The sequence below is a fragment of the Salmo trutta genome, chromosome 10, assembly GCF_901001165.1.
Source record: "Salmo trutta chromosome 10, fSalTru1.1, whole genome shotgun sequence".
In the NCBI taxonomy this organism is placed as follows: Eukaryota; Metazoa; Chordata; class Actinopteri; order Salmoniformes; family Salmonidae; genus Salmo; species Salmo trutta.
In genome coordinates, this window is record NC_042966.1 from 12,707,129 (window position 1) to 12,726,904 (window position 19,776).

A 19,776-nucleotide genomic window follows, 5' to 3' on the forward strand; every position below is an offset into this window, starting at 1 on the left:
ACACACACACACACACACACAACCAGAGCAGGGGTCAAGGTTGGGCTACACAGTAGGTCAATTGTATTTCAATTAACAAAAATCTGTTAAAGTAGTCATTTCGGACCCTGCCAACAGTTACTTCTCCTAATGGCTACATCTACTCTATGTTTCTGTGGATGGCTGGTGGGAATAACCCTGTTCTGGTACAGAGATCTCCAGGCAGAAAGTACCTCTAACAACTATTTAAACTGCTCCACTCTCTCCCATTGCCTTTCCCTGCCTGCCTGGCACTTTGCATTACCGAGATTGATTGGGTTAATGGTCCGGCAATGGACAGACATCTTTTCCGGGAGTCTTAACTTGTTTTGTCTGGTGGCTGCTTCATGCCACATAAACTAAGAAGAGCTCAAGTGCTGCTGGTCTAGTACCCTACCGGCTGCTGTTAAGGCTGAAGCCCCCAGCCCCTTGGTTGAGCTTGTCACTGCAAATGTTGCCTTTACGACATGGATGGCATTCATAATGGATCTTGGGCTTAGCTAGCCCTTCAATGCCTTGCTTGTTGTTGCTCTGTCTCCCAACCTGCCCGCGGCACTGGACACAAGACATGATTCTGAGGTTGGAAAATGTTCATTTTTTTTCAAATAAAAACACCCATACATTAATTCATGGATTTCAAGGTGTGAGGTGTCTTTCTCACCTGTCAATTGACCTTCGATCTAACAACCTACCGTATATAAGTTCCATTTACCCATCACTCTTTCTACGAAAGATACAGCAGCATTTGGCCTTAGATGGTTGAAGGGAGAGCACATTGCATGCCAGACTCTTGAGTCCCAGGTGCTGCTTAAGAACAGATCTTGTATGCACACAGGCATACGCATGCACGCACACCCAAACATACACACAATTGCCACGGCCAAGCTGGTTGCTACTCCTCGTCGAACTGAGGATGTATGGCTGCAGTCTCATGAAATTCATTATAACGTGTCTGCGAGCCAGGTCTTTGTCGACGGCGCAGGATAAGTGGCTGGAAGTATGTTCTTTTGGATTCGTAAAACGTGATTATATTTCTCGGATCCTTTCATGGTCACAGGGAGAATACACTGCTAGAGGTGTTTTGGATGTTGTATCTCGTGTGAAAAGAAGGTGGAACCTCTTGTTTTTCTCTTTATCATTATTTTCTCCTGTAGCGCATTCTCCGAAAAGTTGTAATTTCTCCATGTTCGGTATTTCCTTCAGCCCTGACTTTAGGCTTGCCGATGGGAATTTCTAAGAAGCCTCTATTGATAAGCCAAAGAGTTACATGTAGAAGATGATGAGAGAACACGGGCATCTTGTTCGTAAGGATAGAGATGCATGTAGCCAACACTGTGCAGCCCGTCTTCAGCCCGTCTTCACCTCGGTCTGGCATCGTACAGGACTCCTAGTCAGACGGCTCACTAATGGCCTCCTGTGATGCCATCGGCATGGTTGCAATCCTTACTACGTCTTTCATCCGCTCGTCACGTTTCTCAAACATATATCTCCATTATGTCTCTGCGCTTCCAACACACGTACGCGCGAGGATGCGCACACACACGCACCAAAAAAACAGATGAAGATTTAGGCCCTTCCTCTTTGGTTTCCATCTGGCTTTACAGTTCATGTTTAAAAGATAATCAATAAAAACAAAACATAAATCAGTTGAAGTATAGGCCCATCTCTAAGTGCCATTTACCAGCTAATCACAAAAGTTCATCTTTTTTTTTAAAAGCGATACATTATCTCGCCTTGTATCAATTGCCTTGGTACCTTTCTATACTCCCCAGATACAATGAGTCTGGTCTTGACGTTCTCTGAGAGAGAGGGAGAGGGACGGATTTTATTGGACACAACAGTCAGTGAGTGAGTCATCCCAGAGATGCATCTGAAGAAGAAAACATCTGCAGAGAGCTGCTAGCGTAATGAAACAAGGTGTGAACAGTACCAGCGGCTAGCCCACCACTAACCCCTCCCCCACCCCCCCACCGCCCACTTCAAACTCCCACCTCCCTCTCTGTCCTCTATGCACCCACATCTCCCCTCTCTTCTCTCCTCCACTTGTGATTGTAACGTTCTAAAGGGCACTATGCAGCGACAGAAATAGATATCAGCAGAGAGAGAGAGAGAGAGCCACCCGGTGCCGTGTCCTTTTTTAGTGACGTCACTTAAGTGCAAAGGGCAAGCCGAACACAGTAGCTGTCACCTGGCTAGAAGAAGCCAACTCGTAGAGTACAGTAGCGCAGACACACACTAGCCTATAGGCTCAGGCACAAATTCAGAGGCCTTCAAAAGGCGTCCCTATAGACCAGCCTCGGGGGTCATTAAGCCGTCTCAAAAAACCCATCTCACACAAAGTAGGAGTCAGAGCGTCCATGGGATTGTCCAGAGAGCTGACATATAAATCCTGTTAATCCGGTTACATGAGGCCTGCTGGATGTCCTGGTCTGGCTGTGTTTGATATGCGGGCAGCCGGGCAACACGCATCCCCTGGATCATCAGAGGGACAAACAGACCGTGCGGATCTTTGAAACTTTGATGCAATGTAAACAGTTACTCTACTGGGAGGGTTTCATTAGTCGGTTGGCTGGGTTGATACAGCGTGATGATTTGTCTCCTTTTTTTTATTCATATTTTTAAGTGCTTGTACCAATTAGTGTTGTTTATCAAGTGGGAATTGAGCTTTGATAACCATGTGACCTTGCGGAAAGCCACACTTAGCATAATTAGCTTGCCCTCTCTGTAACTGGAAAACATTAAGACGCTTACATGATATCTGGGTGTCGTACGGTATCAAGGGTTGTTTATGCAGAGGGAAAATCGAGTTATCACGGACACTAGTTATCCTTGCCCTCACGTGTGATGTATCAGATCCCTACGATATCGATTTTTCATTGCGGTCTTAAAATGGAGCGTAGCTCTTTGATTTGATCAATTTGCATAGCGCCTTGGCAGGACATGAAAACTCGTTGAGAGAGAAGAGCTGCTACTTGAGGGGCAAATTTACATTTAGTGCTTGTAGAGTCAAAGGAGAGAACACACTGTTCAATTATACAATCTCACAATTAAATCCCACCATTCCAGGACATGCTCGTCACATTACTGCCAGGGCTCTTGTGGAAAAACATATCTTTTTTTTGCGAGAATGGCTTTCGTAAAAGGTTGATGTGTAGCATTTCTCCAACGTCAGGTAATTGGCTGTCAAAGGTGCCTTTCTCTCCTTTTTCGGTATTTTCTTCTTTCCACCTTTTTTCGGGTGAGCGATTCTTTCCCTCCTCAGTCGGCTGGTGTAGAGCGTGGCGCGTAGACAGACAGATGACATCACAGCGAGATAACACATGTCTCCAAGGTTCTTCTCTCTGTCCTGAGGGCAGATGGTGGTGACAGATTGCAGGACTAGGACAGTGTTCGCTAGCTCCTCTCTCCAGTCGGGCCTCATGCAACAACAATGTGGAAGAGACTGAGCTGAGCCCAGAGAGAAACTGTTCTCATTCAAAATGCATTGATTGGGCTTGTATTGAAATGCATGTAGCTCTTTTTCCTATGGTCATACACAATCACAGAATGGCTTTGTAAACTGAAAAAATACAACATTATTAGAGCCTAGGTAGTGCTTCGTGAGTAGATCCCTCAAAGGTAGATCATTCCTAGCATGTTCCCAGATCAGTTTGTGCTCTTGCCTATACCATTGCAGTCCTTGTCAAGCAAAACAAAAATTATTGGCATGACAATGAGTAAAAAGGAATTGGCACGATGGCACAAACAGACTGGCACTCAGGCTAGCTAGATCCTTCCAGTTTTAAAATAAGAGCTGTGTGTGTGTGTGTGTGTGTGTGTGTGTGTGTGTGTGTGTGTGTGTGTGTGTGTGTGTGTGTGTGTGTGTGTGTGTGTGTGTGTGTGTGTGTGCGCACGCAGAGGTTTGTCAACAACAACACAGCATCAACATTGGCGGCGATGTATGTCGGCTTCTATTCTATTGAATTCGATCATCTGTCTTCCATCTTTTTTTCCATCCTGTCCTCTGCTTATTACTTACAGCTGTCTGAAAGATCATACAGGGTGTTTTTATGGTTATTCAATAGCAGAAATCTCTCATCCATAAACAGACCGCTTGAACAGCCGATGAGAAATATGCCTCCCGAAGGCAAATGTCACACCTGTCAGCAGAGTTGAAAATGTAAAAGTCTCAATTATTCTTCAAAACCGCAGGAAATAGAAAATAACATGCGTAGTCACACAGAGCAACACGTGCGAGTCTCATTGAAGGGGGTAATTAAAATGCTTGTCTTTTTATGAAGATTGGAGCAAAATTAACTGTCAGTGGGACCTTCATATTCACAATTCTTCATTCCCGCGCTCGACAGTGCACAGCTGTCAGCGCCTGATGATTTCTGTTTATTTGTGTTTACTTTGATTTGCATCAATATAATGGATTCGAAACATACAGAGGGACTGAAAAGTGATTTTCCATTTGAATATTGAATAAGGCTAGAACCTGATTGTAAAGAGTTTGGGCTGTAATGTGAGCTGTGGGCTGAGTGGATCTCTGTCTTAGCTTAATCACACTTCAAATGTCCTGTCATTCATTACATCTGTGTTGAGTCAAACATTTAATCCAATTTATGTGGCATTGTTTACATGGATACTCATTTAGGACATTTCATTGATAATGAGAGAGGAGAATAGCTGTTTACATACTGTAACGGCACACTATTCCCTATATAGTGCACTATTATATGGGACCTGGTCAAGAGTAGTGCACTTTATAGGGAGTAGCGTACCATTTTGGACATACTCTGTGATAGCTTGTGATATCATCCTATGAGCTGTTGGGTTCTCCCCCTTTGATCCCTCCGTCCTTCCCTCTCTTGAGGGTGATCATTGTGTGATTTGAGGTTTGGTTGTTTCCTTTTGTTATTTAGCCCTATCATGATGACATACTGTGTACAACCCATCCACTGACATCATCTCTCTTTAGCATCACAATCATTTGATTATGTCATGCAGTGTTGAGAGGAGGGCAGGGTGATTGGAGTATTATGTCACATGAACTTCAGCTGGCTTCTCATGCATGCTTTTACCTCGATCCATTGCATTGGGGTCAGCACTGTCACACAAAAGGCCATATTTGGACTGTCAGCTTGTATCACACAGCCCCTCACCTCACCTCTGCGGTCTGTGTCTGTGGCTAGGAATAGTGTGCGTGCTTGTGCCTGTGCATGCAAGTGGATGTGTGTGTGCTCTCTGCAATCCTCACGCGGTAGTGGCAGCCCTCATGATGATTCACATAACCCACGAATAAAGAAACAGCGAGAGAGAGAGAGCGATAGAGAGAGCTACAGAGAGTGAGAGAGAGAAAGAGAGAGAGGGAGAGAGTGAGAAAGAGAGAGAGAGAGGGACAGAGAGCAAGAGAGCGAGAGAGAAAGAGAGAAAGAGAGAGAGCGAGGAAGTCACATCCTGTAAAATCCAATTTTTTTCCCGCCAGTGGAGAGACGGTGGAGATGGGGCCTCTTTGATGAGATTTGCTCTCCTGCTCCTCTTTGATTATCTCTTATGCTGCTTGTTATGATGCTCCCCTAAGTGTCTTAGTTAAATTTCACTGGGATCACAGCAGCTGTTGCTAAAGTCCATGAGGCGAAGCCAAGCAGCTTTGGAGAGCCCATCACTGCCACTCTCTCTGCAGCCGACAAAAGATTTGGGCTGTAATCTATAGGGATTAGCTGAGGAAAAGTGAGGAAAATGCAAATCTAGAATGTTCATAAACAAGGATTTCTCAAACCCACCAAAGTTATGCTTTGAATGATAAGGAGCAGTGTCTGGATCCCCCCCTCCCCCCAAGTGAAATATATACTGAACAAAAATATAAATGCCACATGAAAAGTGTTGATCCCATGTTTCATGAGCTGAAATAAAAGATCCCAGAAATTGTCCATACACACATCCCTGTTAGTGAGCATTTCTCCTTTGCCAAGATAATACATCCACCTGACAGGTGTGGCATATCAACAAGCTGATAAAACAGCATGATCATTACACAGGTGAACCTTGTGCTGGGGACAATAAAAGGCCACCCTAAAATGTGCAGTTTTGTCACACAAGTTGAGGGAGCATGCAATTGGGATGCTGACTGCAGGAATGTCCTCCAGTGCTGTTGCCAGAGAATTGAATGTTAATTTCTCCACTATAAGCCAACTCCAACGTCGTTTTAGAGAATTTGGCAGTACGTCCAACCGGCCTCACAACCGCAGACCAGTCATGTGAAATAAAAAGATTAGGCCCTAATGAATTTACTGTAACTCAGTAAAATTGTTGCATGTTGCGTTTATATTTTTGTTCAGTATAAGTGGATACCAATAGTCTCACCAATAGTCTCACAATATCCATATGGTATAAAATAACAGGAATGAAAACACGCAAAGTGGACGATGTAATGGGTTTCACAGCAAGGCCAATTCTACCTGCAGGGGTTAAACGCTAGTAAGACATTAGCCGCCCCATGTATGATTCATAGTAATCTCCCCAAGCCAAGAAGTTTGATTAATACAGATAATTGCCAGGTTCGCTCTGAGGAGGAATACACCCCCCACAAGGCACTCCTCACTGTACTCTTCAGGATGAATCAATAGCAAGTAAATGTTTGTAGTTTGTTGTTGTTTTGTAGAGACTACAACAACTGCCATTGGTGAGAAGACTTGGTGAGAACATTGTGAACGAAGACCTGTTACTATCTCCTTTTTCACCATGGAAACATAGACTAAGCAGGATTTTTGCCACTAAACTCTGGAGAGAGGGAGCTGCATAGGAGTACAGTAGACAGCCAGACACAACTTTCTACAAGCTACCTGTCACTCCTAATAGGTAGCAATGAGAGGAGAAGGAGAAGGAGAGATGTTCGAATGAACCCACCTGTCTCAGACATTTCAAATGGATCACTTCAGCGATAGCTGAATACATTATCACACCAAGAAGAGAATTCAACATGATGCAAATGAGAAGTAATTGTAGCAATGAAACCGCTCTATTCGGTGGTGAATTGTTACTCCCGGACAAAGGAAGATGACTTGTAGACAGGTGCTAGCTACCGGAGCCCCACCATAGGCTAGGACTGTGAGTAAGAGGCCCTGAGAACACAATAAAGAAAGCACTGAGTTACCCAGACCTCCTCTACCACTCTCCTCCCGCTGAACACTTACTGAACTGCCAGCAGCAGAGATCGACAGGCAGGCAATTTACTCCACAGTGTGGGGCACAATGCACAATATCTCACAATATTTCACAATGTCTGGGCCAAGGCTGCTCTGCTGTTGTCAAACCCAAAACACTGCAAACGTTTTTATTAGCCTATTTTTTAACATCTCTTTTTGCTTGTTGTTACATGTACATTCTAGACTCATTGTACATACATGTCACTTCTCTCTTTCTTTTCTTCACAGTAGTTACTGTACATAGTAGGAATATAGTTACTTGACATACATCACATCCGGATAGACAGTACCCAAACACGTACGGTATACAGTGCCTTCAGAAAGTATACACACCCTTTGAGTTTTTCCACATTTTGTTGCGTTACAGCCTGAATTGAAAATGAATTAAATTGAGATTTGTTTTTATCACTGGCCTAAACATAATATCTCATAATTTCAGGAGGAATTATGTTTTTGAAATCTTTACAAATTAATAAAAAATGAAAAGCTGAAATGTCTTGAGTCAATAAGTATTCAACCCCTTTGTTATGGCAGGCCTAAATAAGTTCAGGAGTAAACATTTGCTTAACAAATTGCATAATAAGTTCCATGGACTCACTCTGTGTGCAATAATAGTGTTTAACATGATTTTTGAATGACTACCTCATATCTGTACCACACACACACAATTATCCCTCAGTCGAGCAGTGAATTTCAAACACAGATTCAACCACAAAGACCAGGGAGGTTTTCCAATGCCTCACAAAGAAGGGTAGATGGATAAAGTTATTCATTACACTTTGGATGGTGTATCAATACACCCAGTCGTTACAAAGATACAGGCGTCCTTCCTAACTCAGTTGCTGGAGAGGAAGGAAACCGCTCAGGGATTGCACCATGAGTCCAATGGTGACTTTAAAACAGTTAGAGTTTAATGTCTGTGATAGCAGAAAACTGAGGATGGATCAACAACATTGTAGTGACTCCACAATACTAACCTAATTGACAGAGAGAAAAGAAGGAAGCCTGTACAGAATGAAAATATTCCAAAACATGCATCCTGTTTACAACAAGGCACTAAACTAATACTGCAAAAAAATTGGCAAAGTAATTACCTTTTTGTCCTGAATACAAAGTGTTGCATTTGGGGCAAATCCAATGCAACATATTACTGAGTACCACTCTCAATATGTTCAAGCATAGTGCTGGCTGCATCCTGTTATGGGTACGCTTGTAATTTTTAAGGGCTGGGGAGAATTTTCAGTATAGAAAAGAAGGGTACCTAAGCACAGGCAAAATCCTAGAGGAAAACCGGCTTCAGTCTGCTTTCCAACAGACACTTTTCAGCACGACAATAACCTAGAACACGAGGCTAAATCTACACTGGAGATGCTTACAAAGAAGTCAGTGAATGTTCCTGAGAGACAAAGTTACAGTTTTGACTTAAATCTAAATGGCGATCTATGGCAAGACCTAAAAATGGTTGTCTAGCTATGATCAACAATCATTTTGAAAAGAATAATGTGCAAATGTTGCACAATCCAGGTGTGGAAAGCTGCAAAAGGTTCTTCTACAAAGTATTGACACAGGGGGGTGAGTACTTATGTAAATGAGATATTTCTGTATTTGCAAACATTTCTAAAAACATATTTTCACTTTGTCATTATGGGGTATTGTGTGTAGATGGATGAGAAAAAAAGTATATTTAATACATTTTGAATAAAGGATGTAACACAATGTAACAAAATGTGGAATAAGTCAAGGGGTATGAATACTTTCTGAAGGCACTATATACAGTATATGCATATAGATAGATACCGCATCCATTTCATCCCAACGGCAAAGTAAAATATTTGTATTGGATTTCCCTTTTTCCTCTTTGTTTTTTTTTTTAACACTAGGGTTGTTGCTCTATCACTTAGGCTGTTTAACACATAGGCCTATAGCACTGGGGAGGAAAGATACCGGTAGCACATATAGATTGTGTAAAAACATGATATACTTCTCGCATAGAGAAGTGCTTCCATAAGCCAGTTATCATATTGGCTCTATTGATACATTTCAGCTATAATCAGTTTAACCCTGTGTAAACCTGCCAGTTGCACGCTAGCAGAGTCAACAGACCCCGTTGACCAACACCTAACCCATTTGCTGGTGTGTATCTGAACAATATGTCCTTTGCATTAAAAAAAAGATAGTGACACCAATTGTTACAGGATCGTATAGGCCTACTCCAGTAGAGAACCTAGACAGGCTATTGACCCTCTTACTGTATCAATCGTTTATCCTATCCTAGCTCCACATTCGATCGGTCAATATTTTTCCTACCAATTCACATCTGCTAGAAGGGCAGCTACAGTGTAACAGCATTGAAGTCACAATATACCCCAATCGCTAAAATTACATTGTATCCGATCAAACTCAAAACCCAACCTTGGTTTTACCATTTTAACATTTGTACGGCCCTTCAAATAAAAAAAAGTTAGCCTCAGCCGTTTTTGCCTTCCCATAAATCCAAGACAAATGTTAAGTTCCTATAGTCCAAGGTTCCGTATTGTATGAATACAAAGGATGAGTCCATCATGCAATAATAACAAATACAAAAATATAAGATTGTAACGTGTAGTGCTGTGTAATGTTGCGTATCGGGGACTACCTCAGCGTGAGGTATCACTCATAGCCACATTGTTATCTTCGAATCCTTGAAGAATTGCTTGTTTACATACAACTTATCGACTACAAGACAAACATTCTGCTTCTCTGCTCGGAGCCTTTTGAAAGTGGGGTACAGGGCACGTTCTCTCCACTATTTCATGGAGAAATTGTTCATTAATGGAGAACGGACCGGGCCTTCCCTCCCCTCTGCCACCAAAATGATGAGCCCATCAAAAATCAATTGTATCCACCTGTTCGTCTGTTATCTTGAGATTAAGTTTCATGGCAACCTTGACTTTATTCTCAGTTGCCAGATAGTTTTCATTTTCATCCTCCTTTATTCCCATCATAACAATATTATTCTTCATACATCTGCACTTCAGATCAAGTAATTCTGCTTTCATTGTGTTATTATCATACCATAGCCTCTCCGTAGTGGCTTATAGGGAGTCCGCGGTCGTTTTCAATATCTTATTTTCAGCTCGTATTTCTTCCATTTTATTGCTGTAATCCATTCCTGATTTGAGGGCCTCAACCTCCTCCATTAACCCAGGCAATAAATTCAGCTTTTTCAAATGTTTGTTCATGCTTGTCAGCAATGCCCTATCTTCTGCTGACATTGTTGTAAAAACCTCTTCCATTGTTACATACAGATGTTTAGTTGGAGGCTTCCCTTAAATCCTGTTGAGGACAGACGTTCCACTAGCGGAACAACTAGCCAATATCCAATGGAACAGCGTGGCGCGAAATACAAAAACCTCAAAAATCCAATAATTTCAATTTCTCAAACACATGACTATTTTATACCATTTTAAAGATACACTTCTCCCTAATCCAACCACATCGTCTGATTTCAAGAAGGTTTTACAGCGAAAGCAAAACATTAGATTATGTTAGGAGAGTACATAGACCAAAATAACCACACAGCCATTTTCCAAGCAAGGACATGTGTCAATAAAACCCAAAACACAGCTAAATGAAGCACTAACCTTTGACGATCTTCATCAGATGACACTCCTTGGACATCATGTTACACAATACATGTGTGTTTTGTTTGATCAAGTTCATATTTATATCCAAAAACAGCATTTTACATTGGCGCGTGATGTTCAGAAAATGGATGCCCACCAAAAACTTCCGGTGAATTTACAAAAATACTCATCATAAACGTTGACAAAATACATAACAATTATTTTAAGAATTATAGATACAGAACTCCTTTATGTAACCGCTGTGTCAGATTTTAAAATAGCTTTACGGAGAAAGCACATTTTTCAATATTCTGGGTACATAGCTCGCCATCACAGAAAGCTATACAGACACGCGCCAAGTTCGGGGCAACATAAACTCAGAATTAGTATTAGAAATATACTCTTACCTTTGCTGATCTTCGTCAGAATGCACTCCCAGGACTGCTACTTCCACAAGAAATGTTGTTTTTGTTCGAAATAATCCATAGTTATGTCCAAATACCTCCGTTTTGTGAGTGCGTTCAGGTCACTATCCAAAGGCTAACGCGCGAGCGCAATTCGAGACACAAAAAGTCAAAATGTTCCATTACCGTACTTAGAAGCATGTCAAACGCTGTTTAAAATCAATCTTTATGGTATTTTTAACATAGAAATGTGATAATATTCAAACCGGACAATAGCGTATTCATTCAAGGAGAAAAAGAAAAAACAGCGTGCTCGCGGGACTGCGCATATCCAATCCCTTTGTTGCCAGGCAGTCCACTCAGAAACTGAGCTCCTATTATCTGCCCAGTGACAGGAGAATGCTCAAACCACTTTCTGAAGGCTTTAGACAGCCAATGGAAGCCTTAGAAAGTGCAACGTAACCCCACAGATACTGTAGTTTCGAAAGGGACTAGAAAGAAGAACTACAATTCTCAGATCCTCCACTTCCTGGTTGACTTTTTCTCAGGTTTTTGCCTGCCATATGAGTTCTGTTATACTCACAGACACCATTCAAACAGTTTTAGAAACTTCAGAGTGTTTTCTATCCAAATCCACTACTAATATGCATATTCTCATTTCTGGGCAAGAGTAGTAACCAGTTTAAATCAGGTACGTTTTTTCATCCGGCCGTGAAAATACTGCCCCCTATCCACATCAGGTTATTAAGTTTTGCTCAAGGAGAGGACAGATCTTGTTCGCTTTGATGTGTATGATTGTTGTTCAAGAAATAGTTTCAGGTTCACTATATATGTTTTTAGTTATCAGCTAATCCTCAATTTTACGTTTAATTCATGGGACAAGCTGTGCCTACCACGTTACCACTTGCCACATAATTTCCCTCCCTGGTCTTTGTGGTTGAATCTCAAAGCAGCGTGTTTGTTGTGTGTGCGTTTATCTAAATGACAGTCCTTGTCAGCATGTCAAGAATTCATTATTTGTGTATTCTAGTCATGGGTTTCAAATATGCCAGTTAACACTGGAACCACCACGGGCTAGCAATCACAGTGGAAATATTAAATTTAGTCAAATGATGCTATTGAGAGATGGAATCTGAGTAAAAAGTGCAATGGATGCTGTGGGCCATAATTATGTGGTATGTTTGATGTACTCAGAGGGCTCTGCAGGACGTTAGAGGGGTTTCCGAGTTCATAGTCAGTGGGTTTTCCGAGTCCAGTTTGTCTAACCCCACTCACCCTCCTCCTCTCCTCAGATATCCGTGGCCTACAGAGTTTCCTGGATCAGACATCTCGGCAGGGGCTGGACGTATCTCTACAGAGAGTGGACAGGAACATCAGTAAGGTCTTCTCGAACCTCTTCAACACCATGAGGACAGAGGAGCTCAACCGTTACAGGGACACGCTGAGACGGGCCATCCTACTGCTCAGCCCCCGAGGAGCAGAGGCCTTCATCCAACAGGTAAGTGAGAGAATTTAGGCCTAGGTATAACCACACGTACATACTCGTGGGTGCACTTGAACGCACACAAATCCAGGTTGCGTCACGTCAGGCCGTGTTTGGGAGTCCCATAGGGTGGCGCACAATTGTCCCAGCGTCGTCCATGTTTGGCCGGGGTAGGCCGTCATTTTAAATATGAATTTGTTCTTAACTGATTTGCGTAGTTAAATAAAGGTTACATTTTAAAAAAGAAGAAAAAAAGGTGTGAGCACACATTTGCACACACACACACACACGTGTGAGCACACATACAGTACACACATGTACTTTACATGTCTGTGCACACAAACAGAAACACCCCCAGACATAGCCTATCCTAGCCAATACTTATCAGACAAATAGTGTTGACCTCCATGAGACATTGTCAATCAATGAATCAAACAATCATATGTATTTCCTGAATCCCTTTTTACAACAGCAGTTGTCACAAAGTGCTATACAGATAACCAGCCTAAAACCCAGAAGAGCAAGCAATGCAGATTCAGAAGCACAGTGGCTAGGAAAAACTCCCTACAGTGGCAGGAATCTACTGTAAGAAGAAACCTAGAGAGGAGCCAGGCTCCGAGGGTTGGCCAGTCCTCTTCTGGCTGTAGGTTAAATGAGTTCATGGCCATTTAGGCCAGATGGTTCTTCAAGACGATTGTGATCTTCCTGATATTCCCTCTCTAGAATTCCCCCCTGGTCAACATACGGTTTGGGGGCATTGTCTATCATTAGACATTACACATGCCTCCTAATAGCTCAGTCTGTCAGTTGTCCCGGGAGATGTCTTGGGACTCAGGCTCAGCACCGCAGAGCAGAGCAGACGGCCCGTCCACAACTAACAGGCAGAGTGGAGAAGGAACACCGTTCTCATGCATATGGATGAGTCAGTTCTCCGAGCCTCAGCCCAGGCAGGCTGTATATTTTTAGAAGTTTTAATTTTAGCAGGCAATGAGAGAAGAAGGTGTAACCATGGCACCTCTGACTGGGCAGCTGCATTCTCTTTGGAATGTCAGTCAAGCTGGGCGCCGGTGGCAGCTACCTGCTTTAATCTTTAATGCCTCGTCATACTCCGACTCCCATTGCTACTCTGCCTCGGGAAATGTTTGTGAATATTTGAATTAGCTGTACTGCTCTGTAAACCAGACACGCTGTTCCATACTGTAAAATAACACTGCCTGTCTGTCTGGATTGAGTCTGGTGTTCTTACATCTATTCTGTCCAGCCTCCAGAAAGACAGACAGACAGACAGACAGACAGACAGACAGACAGACAGACAGACAGACAGACAGACAGACTGACTGACTGACTGACTGACTGACTGACTGACTGACTGACTGACTGACTGACTGACTGACTGACTGACTGACTGACTGACTGACTGACTGACTGTCTGTCTGTCTGTCTGTCTTTTGGTTGGAGGGGAGATTTGGACTTGTTTATTAGTGACGAGTGTTGAGTGCTGAACCACTGGCATTGCCCTGGATTGACAAGTGATTTTCACTTCAACTTCCCACATGAAAAAATACTACAGATTACTATAGAATACTACAGTACTTACTGTAGTATATTGTAGAATATTACACTACACACTGTAGTATCCCTCAATACTACAGTATTATCCACACACAAAAAAAACTCTTGGAAATACTACAATATTGTCCGCAAAAACACTACACTTTTTTAACATTTCCGCCATATCGCAATTTGTGCCACCCATACTGTACATGACAAACTTACATGCCAGTATATACCGTATTGTGTTCCTACAAGTAATAAAGAAAACAGAAGCGCTGAACTATCCATTTCAGACCCCAGTCCTCATTACCTACAGGTTATGGAAAATGTGCTCTTTTAGAATTTCTCCAGTAGGTTTCATGAAGGAGAAAGCCTCCATTTCTACAGTATGTCAAAGATATTAAAACAGAAACACTATACTGTGGTAAATACTACAGTAATGTCCATAAAAACACTACAGTAAATACGACAATATATTACAGTCCGCAAAAACACTACAGGAAATATTTCTGTGTACTACAATCCACAAAAACACTACATTAATTACCATGGTATGTACTACAGCTTTATTTTAAGTTAAATCTAAATATTAATACTAAATACTACAGTATTCAGTGTCATTTTTTTCTGACTACAGTGAATACTACAGTATTTATACCATAGTATACCATAGTATTATTTCATGTAGGCTGCTTAGAGTGTTAAGGCCTCTTGCTCCTCTCTGATCCCTAAGGTGTGTAGGTCATGCTGTAGTTACTAAGACAGTTCTGTTGGCCAAGTGTGTTATTGAGAGTTATTTCCTTTTCCTTCTCCTGTGGCCTTTTGGGGAAGTATAGCCGGGGTGCTGGTGGGCGAGATGTAGTCGGTTGGCCGTCTGAGGAATAAAATGACGCAGCAGCCTGTCTTGTTGTAGCTGTCAGAGATGACAGGTGAGCACTCTCACTTGATTAGACATGAGACAAAATTCAAGGTACTTTGCAAAGAGATATTCTGGCAGTTTCTTTCTGCAATCCCACACTGCTGCCGCCTGACTTCAAGTGGCTGTTGGGCAGTTGGACATTCAGTATAAGGACAAGTAACACCCCGAAGGTCTGATCCTGCAGTAGCTCTGTCCGAGAATGTGTGGTCATTGATGGAAAGAGAGTATAAAGGCACATCCGTACCACAGGAGCACACACACACCCACTATGATGACACCACAGCTTGTCTCAGTCTCAGTCTCAGTCTCGGTCTCGGTCTCTTCACGAGTCCCTGGTTCAGTGTGGTGTGGATATCTCCAGATAATGGATGCCTTGATGTAATTTATATGACACGTCGTGATACGCTTGTTCAAGGAAATCGTTGACTTTTTATTTCATTTTGATTGAGGACGGCACACGGAACATTATGTTTGATTTAGAGGTTGTATCTCGCAAATAATAATAGAAATGATAAAGCGTTTTGTCAGCAAGCACTAAAAAATTGCCTTGGTGTTCAGCACTACTGAGTGGAAATCTATGTGCACACGTGACGGGGTGGTGAGCCACTGTGTACAGGAATAGCCAGGTGTCTGCTTTGATGATTGATTCTGTTTTCCATGTCTGGGCTGTTTTGTTCCCTCGTGTGACTACGGCAAATGAGCACTAACCGACAGGCTAGGGTAAGAAGACATGGCTCACCCGCCATGTTTGTGGTCCTGTATGGCTCAGTTGGTAGAGCATGGTGCTTGCAACACCAGGATTGTGGGTTTGATTCCTGGAGCCACCTATATGTTACAATTGTTTGACATAGTAAAAGCACAAGGTGAATTGCCTCTTTATGAATGTATTATGAGTCCTTTTGAGATGTGACAAGGAAATGTTTTTTCGCTTTCAAGCGTAAATGCGCCATTCACATCCACTTGTGATTCAATAAACTATGATTCCAGACTCCACGCTCATGCTTAGTAGCCATTTTGTAAGCTGTCCATAGCCTAGGTTCCAGGACACAGGGAATGCACATATGAGAACAGTGTCTCACACAGACTACCTTGCTGAGTCTCTGATTAAAGCTAGAGTGGCTGAAAGGAGATATGTGTGATCTTTCTTCCCTTTTCCAAACAATACGGCTGTGGTTGAATATGAGAGAGAGAGAGAGAGAGAGAGAGAGAGAGAGAGTATGCGAGAGAGAGATAGAGGGGAGGCTGGTGCAGAGGTAATCCACACGGTGCTGTGAAATTTGTGGCACTCTTTTATCTCCTGCGCCTTTGCTATCTCTTTTTGTGAGTGGTAAATGCTGTGACTAAATGCAGACAGCGTCTGTTAAAGGCACAGCAAGAACCATGGCACTGCCCCCCCCCTTTAGGTACCCAGGACCCCCGCTGTGTCTCCCTTCAGTCAAGATTCAGGCTGCTCCCACGCCCACGCACACACACCAAAGCCACACACTCAGGCTTTCAGTTCTAACACTCGGTGAAGAGTCTTCAGCAACTGTGCTATACAGGAGAGGAAGCCCTGCTGCTCCTAGAAGACATACCAGAGTATACCTTTGACAGGAAGAACGAGTGATGTCCACAGAAGAGAAGGATTGATGCAGTGATTAACCAAATGCCTGCAATCGTCTCCTTTCAATCAGCGGCTTCTCCTCAGTTGTTAGCATTCACACCCAGTTTCCGTTTTGCCTCGTTCAGTTGTTTTTCTTTTCTTCCCGCTCCAGAGGAGAGGAGGTCAACATTGAACGTGTTCACTTACTTTAAACAATGATGAAAAGGACTAGGTGACTTTAATCATTTGGCGCTGAAATATTCATGTTTCCTCTCTGCTAGCTGCTGGATGTGGTAGCTAGTGGATGCTGTTTTGGCATCTCTGATGTGGGAGTGCGCTCTCTCTTCAGACACGCTGGAATCCCAAGTAGAACGACAGCCATATGTGGTCGGTAAGAGATGGCGGTCTACTAATGTCCTCGGGTGTTAAAGAGCTCGGGTGTGGTTTCCTGTACAGAGCTTTACAGAACTTGTAATCTAGTCTTTTTCTCGAGCCAAGGCAATGGTACATGACAATCCGCGTCTGTGCGTCGATCTTCAATAGAGACGTCCGAGGTCGTTCGAGAGACGTTCTATCGGTAGAACTGGCAATGATATGGGCTTACACAATTTACTGGCTGCGGAGAAAAGTACTCACGCACCACGACCTATCTCACCTTCAGAGCTGTTACACAGCTGTTGTTTTAGGGCCCAAGTTGAGGATGGAGGGATAGGTGGGTGGATGGAAAGTTAATAGAAGGATGGAAGGCACGATAAGGATGGATAAACCCCTTGCTAAACACACATTCTAGTGTAGTTCCACTAGTACAACGCTGTGTTTTCGCTCCCGTCTCTCTTCTCGGTCCCCTGTCTCTCCTGCGGAGTCTGTGAATTTCACCTAACATTCACACTGTGCAGATGCTCAGCTCACCGCAGTGCTGCCACCAGACTTACCAAGGCCTCAGATTGTGAAGTGACACCGCTTTTCATTTATTCTCAACAACGCTGTTCCCTTGTAGGGCCCTGCCAGACCCCAGTCACTGAAGGCGTACGTCCCTATTGCCTATATAGTGCACTACTTTTGGGCAGAGCCCTATAGGCTCTGGGAAGAGGGTGCCATTTGGGACACTGTCAGGGTGTTCCATCAATCCTCATTCTGCCAGTCTTCCTCCTCTTTTTCCCCGTGTTTTTTCTGCCCGCTGAGGTGAGAGGGAGGCTGGGCCGGGCTGGGGCTGTCGTGGCTAGGGAAGACAGATTGAGTGGCATTGCCCATCAGGCAGCCAGGAGATGACGGATGACACGTGGTGGGCAAGGTTCCACCTCCTGAGGAGGGGGGTGAGGAGCATGTGGAGAGCTGTGTATGTGGGTGAGGGAGGGGAGGTTCTGTGTGTGTGGGTGGAGGGACAGTGCGTGCGTGTGTGTGTTTGTGTGCACGGTAAATGACAGAATGGCAGGTTTCTCATTAGCCAACCCAGCAGCAGGAGGAGAGAGAACAGGGGTTGGGGTGAGAGAGGTATGGGGAGTGATTAAAGGAAGGTCAGAGAGCTGTGGCACACACACGGACACTCATACACGCAGTCGGGCTCAAACACGTGCGTGTGTGCGCACACACACACACAATCAAACAACTCGCAAGGATTTGCTTTTTTTTGTACACTACACCTTTTTGTCAAGGGAGGTCATTCATTCTTGCTAGACTTAATTTGGGTATAGAGGCTGAAGTTTGGTGATAAAAGTCCATTTCAGGCCAGTTGCATCACAAATTCTTCTTATACAAATTGGTATTTCTTGGTCAAGACACCTTGGGCCTGTGTACAATTGACCAAAAGTCCCCAGTGGGATTCAATCATTTAAGTTCGATTTCCAAAATATTGACAGAACTCTATGATTGCCATTCATTTTTGGTTTGTCAAAAGTTTGAGATATTTGCCAGTCTTGAACAACACAGTGACTACAGCAGCCCTGTATCCCAGCAACCCTGAATATATATCAAGACAGGCTTCCCTGCACTTAGCCTTTTTAAGTAAGGGGTAATGTTCTGCAATCAGAAAATAGGCTATCCGGGGGCTACATTTGGAGAAGAGATCAAATTATTGCATTTCAAGTACCATGAACATCTATCACCGACATGAAATGATGCTCTCTCTGTAATAAAGTATTTCTAGTTGTACCTTACTGACTTCAGGCTTGCACTATCTTTCCAAGAAGTTGTGATAGTAATGGGAGATACTTGTCTCATTGCTGTTGTATGTAAATTAAGAAACATTTTGTATGGAACACAAGTACACAATTATGTACAGGACATACAGTCCATATGTTAATTGTATTTATATAATCTAATCCTGAATGCTGATTGGTTAAAACCGCATTCCAGCCGGTGTCTATTCCACAAGTTATCACTGGTTAATTCTATGACATTACTCTGTTCCATCTGACTGCGCAGTCCACTGTCTCATCAGCCCAGCCAGGCACTTTATAACTTGATCTCCACTATAAAAAGTATCTAGAAATTATCTCACATTTCTTTTAGATTAACATTTAGTTTTCACCAGCGGAGATTTGTATAAACCTTGTTGTCTGTCTCTCCGACATCTGCAACATTGTTTCAATATTCAAATTTGATCTCAAGCTGTCCTATAGAAATGAACGTGTCGGGAGTCGGGACGAGACAAACAGGCAGGCAACGTTTCTCAACAAGTCGAAATCATGAATCAGCTGGCATCATTTTTATGGATATATACAAAGAAATGTCAATTGAAAAAAGGTCAAACAAAACGAAAGGCAGCTAGTTTGCAGTGTTTCCAGCTTCAGTTTGAAGTGATTGTGTTAGTTGTGTTGTTGGCTAGGTCCTCTGAACAACAGTGTCCTGACGGGTGAGCTCATTTTCTATGCCAAGTGAAATCGCTCCCCATTTGCTCATTGTTATGGATGTATAGAAAAGTCTCTAGAAAACAGCTTAAACAAATGCAAATGCAGCTACTTTGTTGTTATTCTGGCTGCACTTTTTGACGTGACATTTAGTTAGCTAGCACCCGAACCGATAGAA

At 43.0% G+C, this 19,776-nt stretch overlaps 1 protein-coding gene and 1 non-coding gene across 4 annotated transcripts in view; both read left to right on the forward strand.

Moving 5' to 3' along the window:
* The window catches only part of LOC115201131 (glutamate receptor ionotropic, delta-1), a 436,103-nt gene that overhangs the window by 260,964 nt on the left and 155,363 nt on the right, over window positions 1-19,776 (forward strand). For all 3 annotated transcript variants that reach the window (XM_029764453.1, XM_029764454.1, XM_029764455.1), the window contains exon 4: window positions 12,507-12,712. In XM_029764453.1, the coding sequence (XP_029620313.1) occupies window positions 12,507-12,712 (206 nt within the window). The remainder of the gene's footprint in view (window positions 1-12,506; window positions 12,713-19,776) is intronic.
* On the forward strand, window positions 14,576-14,628 carry LOC115201797 (U7 small nuclear RNA). The gene has a single exon (XR_003879829.1). It is a non-coding gene; the product is annotated as a U7 small nuclear RNA (small nuclear RNA).